Source organism: Orcinus orca, chromosome 10 (genome assembly GCF_937001465.1).
Source record: "Orcinus orca chromosome 10, mOrcOrc1.1, whole genome shotgun sequence".
Classification (NCBI taxonomy): domain Eukaryota; kingdom Metazoa; phylum Chordata; class Mammalia; order Artiodactyla; family Delphinidae; genus Orcinus; species Orcinus orca.
Genome location: NC_064568.1, coordinates 17,978,428 through 17,992,495, shown reverse-complemented (window position 1 = coordinate 17,992,495; position 14,068 = coordinate 17,978,428). Strand labels below are relative to the sequence as shown.

General features: G+C 42.8%; 1 protein-coding gene and 1 non-coding gene across 2 annotated transcripts in view; both read right to left on the bottom strand.

Moving 5' to 3' along the window:
• Nucleotides 1-2,642: 2,642 nt before the first annotated feature.
• The window catches only part of SHQ1 (SHQ1, H/ACA ribonucleoprotein assembly factor), a 92,099-nt gene continuing 80,673 nt past the window's right edge, over nt 2,643-14,068 (bottom strand). The window contains exon 11 of the mRNA XM_004268022.3: nt 2,643-3,909. Coding sequence (XP_004268070.2) covers nt 3,339-3,909 — 571 coding nt within the window. The 3' untranslated portion in view covers nt 2,643-3,338. The remainder of the gene's footprint in view (nt 3,910-14,068) is intronic.
• LOC117200725 (U6 spliceosomal RNA) lies at nt 5,461-5,567 on the bottom strand. The gene has a single exon (XR_004482387.1). It is a non-coding gene; the product is annotated as a U6 spliceosomal RNA (small nuclear RNA).

The following is a 14,068-nucleotide window of genomic DNA, read 5'->3' as shown; positions in this document are numbered from 1 at the left end:
CCCAGAAGATGAGGCAGTGCTGTGATTCACTGATGTAATTAATATTTCTGTCTAATCTGCTGAACTGTGTAGACTTTTACCACGAGCATGCCTCAGAAGCAACTGACAGGGCTCTCATTTTCCAAGGGCTGGCTCCCCCAGAAACCTGTTGTCAGGTAGCTGAAAAGAGCCCTGTGCAGCACTGGGGAGTGTGACAATAATAATAAACTCTTATGCTGGTTTAAGACTTTCCAGTTGATAAAATGATGTTTTGAACATGCAGTCTCATCATCCTGTAAGATAAGCAAAAAAAGTCGTTGTATTCCCATTTCCAAGAGGAAGGCAGAGGCTCAGAGGTTGGCGTACCTCCGAACCATGGCTCTGGGACTCAGTGCCTTGTCTCCTCAGCCCCGAGGCCCTGGTTCTTGCCACTGAGCTGCAGCTAGGCAGTGCTGAGGTCCCCTCTCTGTGCTTTCCCTAACTTTTTATTTTTTCTTCCATCACCCAGGGTTCTTGGGAAATGCATATGGTTATAGGAAATCCCTCGAGTTGCCTGGCAGGTCATCTAGTTAAAAAATATATTAAAGGCAGCACCCTTGGATGTGTTTTGGGTTACAGACATGGTATAGTGTTCTTAACTCATCTTAAACAAAGACAGGGTAATGCGATATTACAAAGCTTTAACCCTCTGAGAACAAAGAAAGGGTAAAAGTAACGGGGCAGACACAGAATCTAAAATTAAGGCGCTCACTCACATTGTTTTTAAAACTCATGAGAGTCGTTCAACGAGTTCCTCTGCTTTGAGGATGTCCGGGAAGGATCATGTTTGCCCATCCTTTGAGGAAGAGAGCAACAGATTTTTCTACCCAAGACAATTCTCACCAAAGTAGATCCTGTTTAGATTCCTAAGTAAGGACAGAAGGTGATGGAAGGAGAAATTTCCACGGCTTTAAACTTTTAGACAAGAGTGGATTTGCTCAACTTGACGTCAGTAGAAGTAAATGAGGGGAATAACAGATAATGCATTTTCAAACTGGCCTCAGGTCATGTGCTACTGAGGAGAAATGCATTTTCAATGGTCACAGGGATTCTGAAGGTCTCTGGGGAGCCTGAGAAAAGTCTTGAACACATTCTAAAAAAGCTGTTATGGTGTTCAGGAGTTAACGTGTGTCAAATAGCACAGTCACCCCAACTATCCTGTTAATACAAACTGGTATTTATAGTGGAAATACAAATACTTGCAACCTATACAGACCCAGAGTAAAAGGGATCATACCCTTTCCTGAAATAAAAATGCTACTGAGATTAATACATATCAGATTTCATTTCATTTCCTCCCTAAAGCAAATTGGTTTATTTCATTTGTTCATTCATTCAGCAAATATTTATGGAGCTCTGAGAATATGGGCACTGATGATTCAGTGGTAACAAGACACGACACAGACATCACTCCCTAGGAGCTTACACTCAAGTAGGAAAATTCACATTTAAATTATTAATGGAGGCTTACGTTTCCAATCAAGATGGAGTAATACGGACCAGATGAATTTTCCCTCCTGACATAACCAAACAAGAAAAACAGAAATAATACATGAAACCATGGTTTTCAAGACACTGGACATCAGGCAATGAAAGACAGTGATCCCAAGGGATGGAAAACAAACCCCAGGAGCAGTACGAGGGCCTCGCCTACTGCCCTGGAAGAATGTCTAGGCTGCACAGGGAGGGGCGACCCAGGCAGAACCCAGTGGACTCCGGAGTTCAGGAGACAGAGCTGGGGGCTTGGGGAGTCCAAGGCAGCCCGAGTCTCCAAGACAGAGTACGGGAGAGGGGAGAGCTGTAGAGAACCCCAGATACCTGGAGAGGGTCGAGGACTCAGAGGAGAGCCTATAAATGAGGCCAGGCAAGAACCACATGAAAGGATTAGAGGGACCAGTGCTCAGCACTCACACAGGTGTCTACTTCCATCAGCTGGACTGGAACACTCATAATCCCTGGGGCATGGGAAAATCGTTCCTTAGGACGGGGAAACAGTGTGTCCTAGACAGAGCACTGTTCCAGACCTGCCTAACAAATTACAAAAGCAAGACCCACAAGGATCAAACTATTTCCAAGTAACTTAACTGCATCCCAAAACAAAGCTAAAGAATATTTATAAGAACACATATCCAGTACCCAACGAGGTAGAATTCACAATGTTTATCCAATCAAAGAGTATCAGGCATGCAAGGATGACTCCTCTGGGGATTTGTATCTAGAATTTATAAAGAACCCTCCAAACTCAAAACTAAGAAAAGCAACCCAACTTAAAAAAATTGACAAGAGATCTAAACAGACACTTCACCAAAGATGAACACATGTGAAAAGACGCTCAACATAAGAAGTCTTAAAAATGCAAAATAAAAGGAGATACCACTTCACACCTATTAAAATGGTAAAAATGTTAAAAATGGACCACACCAAGTGATGACAGGAATGAGAGAGAAGCAGAGCTCTCACAGGCTGCTGGTGGGCGTGTTAAATGGTACAGCCACTTTGGAAAACAGTTTGGTGGTTTCTTCAACTGTTAAACATACACCTACCATACGGCTCTGTCATTCCACTCCTAGATATTTACCTAAGAGAAATAAGAGCATATGTCCACACAAAGACTTGCACACAAATGTTCATAACAGCTTTATTTGGAACAGCTGAAAGCTGGAAACAACCCAAATGTCCATTTAATGAACTACTACTCAGATATGGAAAAGAAAACACCGCCAAACCTCGATACACGCTACATCAATGTATCTCAAAATAATTATACTGAATGAAATAAGCCTGACAAAGAAGAGTACGTGTTATACGATTCAATTTATATTAAATTCTAGGAAATGCAACCTAACGTACAGCGACGGAGCAGACGGAAGCTTGCCTGGGGAATGGGGGTGGGTGGCATGCAGAGGCGCGGGTGGGAGAGGGGTGACGAAGGGGTAGGAGGACACTTGCAGATGGTGGGTAAGTACAGCATCTCAACTGCAGTACTGGTTTTATTCGGTGTATGTATCTGTCACCACTTATCACACTATCTGCTTAAGATGTTTGTGGCTTACTGTATGTCCTGCGTATCTCTGTAAAGCTACTCAAAGTATTTTAGGGCTCTACCTTCTAGAGATTCTGGCAGAACTATTATTCTTATCTCCAAATATTAATTACACTTTAAGAAAAACTTTAGAACTTTATTTTTAAAGATGCAACAAGAAAACCGACTGGTGTCAACATTAGCTCACTGACAAACAATGTCGTATACACTAAGGAAAAGTACAAAGTGAAAATGAAGAATTCTCATTCGGTCAACAAAACCAAATCTGACGTAATTCTCAATAACGAATGAGACCACTCGGAGTCAATTCTTGGGCGTCTGCCGGCTGTCTCTCTTCAGCACGCTGTCCAGCAGCAGAGCCCTTGGGCTCAGAAATCTGAACCGAAGTCTCCAGTTGTTCTCCAAGCTCCTGGATTAGAGGCTCAGATGCCCCAGGAGCCCGGGGAGGGGTGAGCGGCTGTCCCTGACCATCATCAGACCCTGGGAGGACCACGCTTCTGCACATCCCACCATGGTCAGGAAGCAGGGCCGTGCTGCTTTCCTCAACAAAGGGACCGAGCAAGGAAGGCCCTGCCTCACGTTCACCGCCTCTGGGCTCCTCGTGTTCCGAGCCTGAGTCCTCGGTCTCAGACGATGTGCTGCTCTCTGACTCCTCCGAATCGCTTGTCTCAGAGCTGGAGGAAGGCGTCTGCTGCCCGGAAATGCATCGGGCTCCTGCTTTCGATGCAGCTTCTTCCTCCTGGACCAAGAGTGCCGCTGCTTCCAGTTCCTGCAGTTCCAACCCCAGCTGGGCCTTGGTCAGGGATGCTTTCTTTAAGGCTTCCGCAAGAGCTGCCAACTTTCTGGACCTTGAAGACCATTTCAAGAAGAAATGTTAGGACTATTCATTAATTGGTCTGGGGATAACAGGGTCCACAGCTTAAAGAGATAACAAAATAAAGTTGGATCCACACTTCATACGGCACACAGGATGAATCCCCAAACAGATCAATGATATGAATGGAAAAAAGGAACCAAGTACTACAAGGACACGCAGGAGATTTCCCTCATGAGCCTAGAATGAGGAAGGCCTTTCTAACTAGGACTCAAAATCCAGAAGCCACAAAAGAAAGGCAAAGATTGATAAATTCTAATAAAAATCTACAAAAACTAATAAAAATCAACAAGTTCTGTAGGGCAAAAAGAAAAAAAAATTACAAGAAAAGTCAAAAGGCTAATGCAAAATTGAGAAAAATATTTGCAATTCATATCACAAAACAAGGCCTAGTTCCCCTAACAGAGTTCTTAAAAATTCAAATAATAATCCATCAGGAAAATGGGCAAAAGACACAAGCAGACAATTCTCATACAAAGGAATACAAATGGCTCTTAAATATAGGAAAAGATGTTCAACAACTTCAGTCAAATAAGAGAAATACAAATTAAAGTCGTGCTGAGATATATTTATCAGATTGGCAAAAATCCAAACGTTTGGTAACACTGCCAGCAAGGCTGTGGAGGAAAGGCGCTTTCATACACTGCTGGTGAGAGAGTTAACAGCTACAGTCCCGATGAAGGAGAACCTGGCAATACCTTTCAAAACTGAAAACGTAACATACCCTTGACCCAAGCAAACCCGCATCTGGAAATTAAACACGTAGGCTACACGACACAGGCCCAAGGTACTATTTACTGTGGCATTGTTTCTAATACTCCAAAATAAGAAACACCCAAATGTCCATCAACGTGGCATACGGCTATGGCATATCCACACGAAGGAAAAGTCTACAGCTATGTAACAGATGAGGTTCTCCAGGGGCTAACCCAGATATATTGTGTAACAACAAAAGGCCTGCCATATGTATATGCTGCCTTCTATGTTAAACACACACAACAAAGGAAAGACATAAAAACATATTTCGTTTGCTTGTACACTTATCCATGAACTCTGGAGAGCTACAGAAAACACTAGTATTTATGTGGAGGGGGCACTGCAGGAGCTGGAAAGATGGAAGATGATGGTGACAGGGAGACTTGTCACCACATATTGGGTCTTATTTTTAACATTTTCATTAAAGTAGAGTTGATTTACAACGCTGTGTTAGTTTCTGCTGTACAGCACAGTGAATCAGTTATACATATACATATATCCACTCTTTTTTAGATTCTTTTCCCATATAGGTCGTTAGAGAGTATTGAGTAGAGTTCCCTGTGCTATACAGCAGGTCCTTATTAGTTATTTATTTTATATATGGTAGTGTGTATATGTCAATCCCAATCTCCCAATTTATCCCTCCCCCCGCTTCCCCCTTGTTAACCATAACTTTGTTTTCTACATCTGTGACTCTATTTCTGTTGTGTAAATAAGTTCATTTGTACCCTTTTTTTAGATTCCACATATAAGCAATATCACACAATATAAAAATATGGAACACTTCACAAATTTACGTGTCATCCTTGCACAGGGGCCATGCTAATCTTCTCTGTATTGTTCCAATTTTAGTATCTGTGCTGCTGAACCAAACACTATTGTTCATTTTTAAACCTATGTGAATGGAATACCTATTCAAATTTTTTAACTAAGAAAGAAATAAAAAAAGCAGTCAGAGAGCGACATGGAGTGCTTTTCATTTTTAGCAGAAAACCATCTCATGCTATTTCAGAGGATATTTTTGCTACATTTATAACATTACATTATACTGAACAGATAAACTTTTTCATTAACCTGGATTCATTTTAGTAGTTCTGTTTCTGAAGCAACGTGTAAAGCATACTGCAGTTCTCCAAAAACGATATCTTTGCTGTTCATAGAGGAAAACCTGGTGTGACAAGCGAAAAAAAGTGGCAATGAGTGACATGTCTTCTGGGTTTCCCTAGCTCCAAAGATTAAATGAGTGGCTTGAGACAAACTGGATGAGGTGAGTTCACAGGATAAATTCATTCGTCAAAGCGAAGTCCATCCCATAATACTGGGGAAATGAGGCTTCATTTCAATAGAGCTTAAGTGATAGATGGGGACTTGGGGACTTTCATCTAAGTGCCTGGATGTACCTGAGACCCCTTTGTCTCAAAATACTTAACGTTAACAATGAGCTTCCGCGCCCCGCCTCCGGCCCTCCGCAAGTGTAACGAGGACCCGAAGCTTCCACTGCAGTCAGTGTCCAAGGGAGGGTAGGACAAGGACAATGGCCGTCATGGATGCACAACTTTCTCTTAAATGAGGAAAACCCCATGTATCGGTGCTGGGATTGCCAGAGCTTAGAAAAGGAAAGATGGTCCGGGGTAGAGAGGAAAACTGGGATGAGATCCACTAGAGCTGGTGAATGATTCCCAAAGGGCTATAACTCTGAGTGAACCCTAGTGGGTTTGAGACATCTTTAAAAACACAGTTATGAAATAAGACGATTGCAGTATAATCTACATCCATGTCCAAGACAGCTGTAGATGATGCCCACCGTGTATTTTGAAACCTTGGCTACCAGTGGCCACGGATCTGGTGAGAGCCAGTGGACCAGTTTAAACCCTCCTTACTGCAAGGCCCTGCCAGCCTAAGGACTAGTTCACTGCCATCTTTCTCACTGAAAAAGGTCCTCTCTGGGTAATGACACACAGCTTCAAGAGATAAAGAGCCATGAACTTGGGCAAGGAGACAATGCCTCACATTAAATTACCATATGCAAAATAAAAATCTGAACTAAAAGCCTTCACACTTCAGTAAGCACACACCTCACATGTTTAAGAGCCACGATCAACACTTTCAACAATACGTGAAGGACGGCGCTCCACAAACGTCTCCTTGCGCTGGCTCCTAACCACAAGCCTATGAATCAGCTTCATTTTTATCCCCACGTGACACATGGTGAAACAGAAGCTTGGAGAGGTTGAGAGACCAGCTGAAGTTCACCCCGCTGATGAGGGGCAGTCAGGATGGCAAGCCCAGACCTCTGAGCTCCCGCACTCTCTCTTCCCCACCACAGGGGCTCCCAGGAATTCTCAGGCTCTGAAAAGCTTCCCTTCTTAAGCTCACATTCTTGATTCCTTCCCAACGTGATACCACTCAACACCTCAAAGGAGCAAGTTCTGACTTGCCTAAGGCCCAGAATTCTCCAGAGAAACTAGGACTGGTCCCTTTGGCTCAGCAATCTTAAATGGGGTATACATTTAAGCTTTACCTACAGAGCTTGTAGAATCCCAGGGGAAAAAATGTGAATTGTTTTTGTGGATATTCATGAATACAGTAGATATATCTACTCAAGTTAAAACTATGTATACCTTTGTTATTGTCTACTATAAAAATATTACATCTATCACTTATAAGTGCATGAATTTGGAATTTCAAAGCTCCCTACCTGTCATCTTGGCTCTTTTCAGAAAGCATCCCTCACAATGCTGGGACTAAAAAGTGTCAACTCTAACAGGCAGGAAGGTGGCAAGGATGAGGCCCAGGACCCAAACAGAAACTCGTGCCTCTTACCAGCTGAGATGACTTTTTATGCTTCAGAGAAAAGTTTGTTTCTCACTTTTAGCACTGTATTATGTTTAAGATGACCCATTTATATAATGTGTGTAAAAAACGGATTATATGTTTCTTTTTTTTATTCCTTGCCACCCTGATTCATCTCTTTTTTTTTTTTAAATAAATTTATTTATTTATTTTATTTTTGGCTGCGTTGGGTCTTTGCTGCTGTGCACGGGCTTTCTCTAGTTGCGGTGAGTGGGGTCTACTCTGCTGTGGTGCGCGGGCTTCTCATTGCGGTGGCTTCTCTTGTTGCGGATCATGGGCTCTAGGCACGCGGGCTTCAGTAGTTGTGGTGCACGGGCTTAGTTGCTCCGCGGCATGTGGGATCTTCCCAGACCAGGGCTCGAATCCGTATCCCCTGCATTGGCAGGCGGATTCTTAACCACTGCACCACCAGGGAAGTCCCTCTATTTCTTATTATCCCACTTTTACTACCTCAAGCTGTCTAGTTTCCCAAGTTGATATTAAACTTCTTATAGAAACTTTACAGAAGAAGCATTTAGACCTCTCAAAGAATGCTGGGATAAAAAACTAATTAAAATGTTCAAAATATCATTGGTGTAGAATATGACCCAACAGCCTGAGGAATGAAAGTTGGGTTTGTTTCTATTCAATCATTTTACACAGATAACTTAGCAGTCACTGTTCACAGAAAAGGAAATTATTCCTTTGGAGAAAAAAATTAAGCCATGAAAGAGTAGCCTCTTTGTTCTTTCAAGCACTGGCACAATTGGAGTTGGTTCTAACTCTGCCACTCCTTGTAAATTCTAGAATCTAACTCTGTAATGGCCTTTCCATTTCAGAAAACACCTCATTTAACGCAGTTAGTGGGTTTTCACTGTCACACTCAAAACAGACCAGGCTAGGTCGTGTCAAAAAGCCTTGTCAAGTGACATTATTAGTTAACTAGAATGCTTACAAAAACCAGGTACATGTGGATATACTCAATGAACACATATGCTGAGTTACTAGTTGTACTTATAGTATATATTTTATATCTAAGTAAAGAACTCCTACCTGTTAAGATGTATTAATTACAGAGTGAAGAGATTCAGCATTTAAAAGACACATGATAGATCGTACTAATGTCGTATTTTAATAGAATTATACTCAACACAGGTTTTCTTAGAAAATTTCTGGAAATGTAATCCTGCCATGTAGCTTTAAAAAAACCCAAAACCCTGCCATTCTGTTTATAGATGTGAAATAATATCCTATCTGGAGGAATTTTTTTTTTAAAGACTGCCTTCTGACAAGTTACAGTAAATCCAACTGCCATGAAAGAGTAACAGTAACAGCTGAGGGTATACGCCTTTACTGTGGCTGAGCTGATATAAAATTTCCTCAATTATTTTATATTTGGCAACTGAATTTAGGGGGGAAAAAAATAAAGGGAACCGTAGCCTTATGAAACAGCCAAAACAAAGTGCAAAAGGAGCCCTGAAATGCAGGAAAAAGAAAACTAGGTATAAATAGAAAGCATACATCCTGTTTCTTGCTGTAGAGTTTTGTCTCAAACTATCAATCAACTTTTCACCACTTCCTGCAATAGCAGGCCTACTATAAATCTTGTAGTAACTGACTAGGTTTCATTTCCTCCGCCAAACCCTGCTAACCTGCCAGGCATGACATACTGACACTAGAGCCAGCAACTGATAACGTAGGACACGACTCCAGTGAGGCCACTCCAGACACATTTCATACTGGATGATGATGGAATACGCTGACTTGGCCTTCTAATTTCAAAGCACAGACACACACACAAACACACACTCGGGTTCTTTCTGGGGACAAACGGTATATCAACTTTCTTTTTAAAAGGCAATGATGATAATGACATATAATCATAATTCTTCTCTACTGAAAAGAACCAGTTCCAAACTTCAAACTCCTCTGCCCAAAATACATTTATGCAACCTGATCTAAATAAAAGGTAATGCATTAGCTTTAGGTAGAAGTTGCTAGTGAAACTCTACTCTGAAAAGTGCCATGAAAGACAAACAGCACCTGATGCACAGATGAATACAGCCTGTCCTTACTCTCTAAGAGTAAAAAACGTTTCCATCTCAGTCATTAACAGAAACAACTGATCTCTTTGAACAAGAAATTACCGATTCTGTATGTCATCTGACACACAGAAAATACTGCAAGATAAGAGTCATTCATGGAAGCAACCTAAGTGTCCATCGACAGATGAATGGATAAAGAAGATGTGGCACATATATACAATGGACTATTACTCAGCCATAAAAAGAAACGAAATTGAGTTATTTGTAGTGAGGTGGATGGACCTAGAGTCTGTCATACAGAGTGAAGTAAGTCAGAAAGAGAAAAACAAATACTGTATGCTAATGCACATATATACGGAATCTAAAAAAAAAAAAAAAAAATGGTTCTGAACCTACGGGCAGGACAGGAATAAAGACACAGACGTAGAGAATGGACTTGAGGACACGGGGAAGGGGAAGGGGAAGCTGGGACGAAGTGTGAGAGTAGCATGGACATATAGGACATATATACACCACCAAATGTAAAATAGACAGCTAGTGGGAAGCAGCTGCATAGCACAGGGAGATCAGCTCGTTGCTTTGTGACCACCTAGAGGGGTGGGATAGGGAAGGTGGGAGGGAGACGCAAGAGGGAGGAGATATGGGGATATATGTATATGTATAACTGATTCACTTTGTTATAAAACAGAAACTAACACACCATTGTAAAGCAATTATACTCCAATAAAAATGTTAAAAAAAAAGAGTCATTTATGCCATATTGAGTTTGGGCCAATGAAATAATTTTTCATCCTATTTTCAACTTGACTTAATACCATTCTTTGGGGCTGGATTATGAAAAACAACACCTAGTCCATTAGACCATTAGAATAATTTTCCAAAAACTCCCTGTATTAGTTTCCAGTGACTGTCATAACAAACTACCACAAACTGGGTGGCTTCAAACAGCAGAAATTTATCCTCTTACAGCTCTAGAGGCTAGAAGTCCAAAATCAAGGTATCAGGAGGGCTGCTTCCTTCTGAGGGCTCAGAGGGGAGAATCTCTTCCATGCCTATCTCTTAGCTTCAGGTGTTGCCAGGAATCCGTGGCTTACAGACACATCACTCTTAAACTCTGCTTCTGTCACCACCTGCCATTCTCTCTGTGTGTCTGTCTGTCTTCCCCCTGGATGTGTCTCTGTGTCTCTTCTCCTCATAAGAATACCAGTCATATTGGATTAAGGGTCCATCCTACACCAATATGACCCCATCTTAACAATAATTTATATCTACGACAACCCTATTTCCAGATGAAGTCACATTCTAGGGTTCTGAGAAGGATATGAATTGGGGGGGCACTATCCAACCCAGTACAGCCTGTCTTCTAGCCCCCCCAATTCATGGCTGTCCCACATGCAATATACATTCACCCGTCTCAACATCCCCAAGGTCTCAATCCATTCCAACATCAATTCTAGGTCCAAAATCTCATCTAAACCTCATCTCAATCAGGTTTAGGTGAGTCTCTGGGTATGTTCCATCCTGGGGTAAATTCCTCTCTGTCCACAGACCTGTGAAACTAAAAAACAAGTTATCTGTTGCAAAATATAATGGTTGGACAGGTGTAGAAAAGACATCCTCATTGCAGAAGGGAGAAAATGGAAAGGATAAAGGAGTTACCACTGCAAAGCAAGTTCACAACGCACAAGTCAAATTCCATTAGTTTTTTTTTTTAAACATCTTTTTTGGAGTATAATTACTTTACATTGTTGTGTTAGTTGCCGCTGTACAACAAAGTGAATCAGCTATACATATACACATATCCCCATATCCCCTCCCTCATGCGTCTCCCTCCCACCCTCCCTATCCCACCCCTCTAGGCGGTCACAAAGCACCGAGCTGATCTCCCTGTGCTATGCAGCTGCTTCCCACTAGCTATCTGTTTTACATTTGGTAGTGTATATATGTCCTATATGTCCATGCCACTCTCTCACTTCGTCCCAGCTTCCCCTTCCCCTTCCCCATGTCCTCAAGTCCATTTGCTACGCACAAGAGCAGACTTCTAACCCCGATCCAGGCGCCTGTCAAGACCAGCTGGTCAGCAGCTCAGCACACACACCACACCCTGCTGGGTACAACCACCTCTCGCATGTAGGCAATGGACGTAAAAGTCTGCTCAGGCTTGGACTTTCAAGAACTGCCTTAGGAAGCCTTGGATTTGAAAGCCACACTGGACAACAGTGCTGACAAGCGTTCATCTACAGAAAATCAAAATCGGGGAAGGCCAATTTTCTTAATGGTTGCTTATGTTCTCTCAAAAACTACTTTAGTTCAACTACAGTGAAAAGCATTTGTCTATCGGAACATCCTTAAGTGACAGTCCCTAGCCTATCCAAGGAGAATTTTCAAAGTCTTAATAAAGGTAACTGATATCAATGACGCATATTTCGTTCCTCTCCTTAATAAAGCCCTGCTACTTAAAGTGGAGTCCCTGGACAGCAGCAGCAGTATCATCTCAGAACTTGTGAGAAGTGCAAAACCCCAGGGCCTATCCCAGACCCCTGAATCAGAATCTGCAATTTTAACAAGCTCCCAGGGGACCTGTATGCTCAGTGAAGTCTGAGAAGCACTGCTTCAGACAGACGTGACCGTGTCGGAGTGATGATTATGACCACCTTACGCTTTACAGCTCTCAGCATCGCTGACTCAATCTGACCAAACAGCTGGCAGGATGGGACTGGCACGAGGCTCTCCCCCGCGCCTGGGTCAGCTCTGAAGCTTCAGCCTGCAGCCACTCAGCCACTTGGGCTCCAGGTCAAGGTGCGAGGAGCCCTTCTCTAACGGCCCTTTGGCTCAAGAGTTCTCTCCATGGCCTTTCTTCTAGGCCCGCTTGATCCTGAGGCTCGTTCTCAGAAACATCTCATCTCCCAGCACCGATTCTACAAAGCTGGGATCAGCTGCTTTCTTGCCCAAAATCTTCAACCTCTGCAGAGATCTCTCCCAAGGCCAGCCTCCAGAAGCCTGCTCCTCCCCCACTCCCTCTCCAGCCCGGTTAGACCCCACCCAGGCCTGCCCGAGCCCCGCCCTGCCCTCCTCCGATTGCTTCCTTACCTCCAGTATGGGCCTCTCCCACAAGTAACCTCTACCTCCAGGTCTCACTGAAACAACGCGGCAGATGCATTTCTCATTCATTCATTCATTCATTCATTCAATATCTACCGAAAGTACTATGTGCCTAAGCACTGAGCAAAACAGATAAGGACCCTCATGCTCATGGAGCTTATACTCTTGTTTAGGAAAAGATAGACAACGAACAGAAACTAAGTAAATACAGAGTGTGCTAGATGGCATAACTGCTATGGAAAAAACACAGCTGAAAAGTGGCCCAGGAGTGCTAAGGACAGAGGGGATTCAATTTTTTACATGTTTAGAGAAGACCTCACTGAAAGGTGACATAAGGGACCAAATACATTGAATAGCCTAAAGTGTGAGACCTGGCTTTATTCTTGCTTTTTACTTAGTCCATTTCTTCCTGGCTTGAACCTCCAGCCCACTGAACTTGGTACAATACTCACATCCAACCCCTGCTCCCAGCCTAAAAGCCATGTGGATGTCAATTCCCACGTAGCTGTCTCTAATCTCCAGATCATGTATCCATGCCTAGAAAACTGCTTCTCCTACCTTCCACTCACCTGAGCCTGATACCCAATCTGTGCTGTCCCACGTTCAAGGAAAATGACAACGGGCTATCTTATTTCTAAAAAGGAAGACCCGGAGGTTTAGTAAAAGAGGAGAAAATTTCTGGCCAAGCCAGAATTTTATAGTATTTCATACTATAAATATAAGCTAGATAAAATTACTTAAGGGCTCAAGAATGTATCTTTCTACGGCTAACTTTTCTCTGCTAAGAAACTGTGAAAGATGCCATAGGAAGGCCTCATGCTCAGCCACCAGGGAAACAAGGGCAGAGATTACAGCAGATCCACGCCCCTGGTATGGGTGGAGGATGGGGCATTAAAGGCACAATTAATTCTCCTTTAAGGACTGAGCAAGCCACTCTGTTGAAGTCTACACAAACGCAGGCTGGAGGGAACCTGATAGATAACTGAGCCCAGGGTGGTCTGGCAGAGCTTTGCGTGAAGATGGAAATGCTTTAGATCTGTGCTATCTAACGTGGTAGCCACGAGACACACGTGGCCACTGAGCACTTGAAACGTCCAGCGTGACTGAGGAGCTGAATCCTAAATCTTATTTTATTTTAATTAATCTACACTAAAATAGCCTCACGTGGCTATGCATACAAAATTCGACTAACAAGATCGAATCGAAAGCCCTAATTTCCTGTGACAAAGACGAGGTCCAGACAAAGCTAAGAGTACAGGGCTACCACAGCCTGGAGCACTAATATTCCGCACAGGCACCAGACTGGAGGGTTCTGAACTGCTTTCGTATGCGTGAGCCCGTGTGATCCTTTCCTCAGTCACATGGGCTAAGCAGGTATGAATGACTCTCTACACTTCA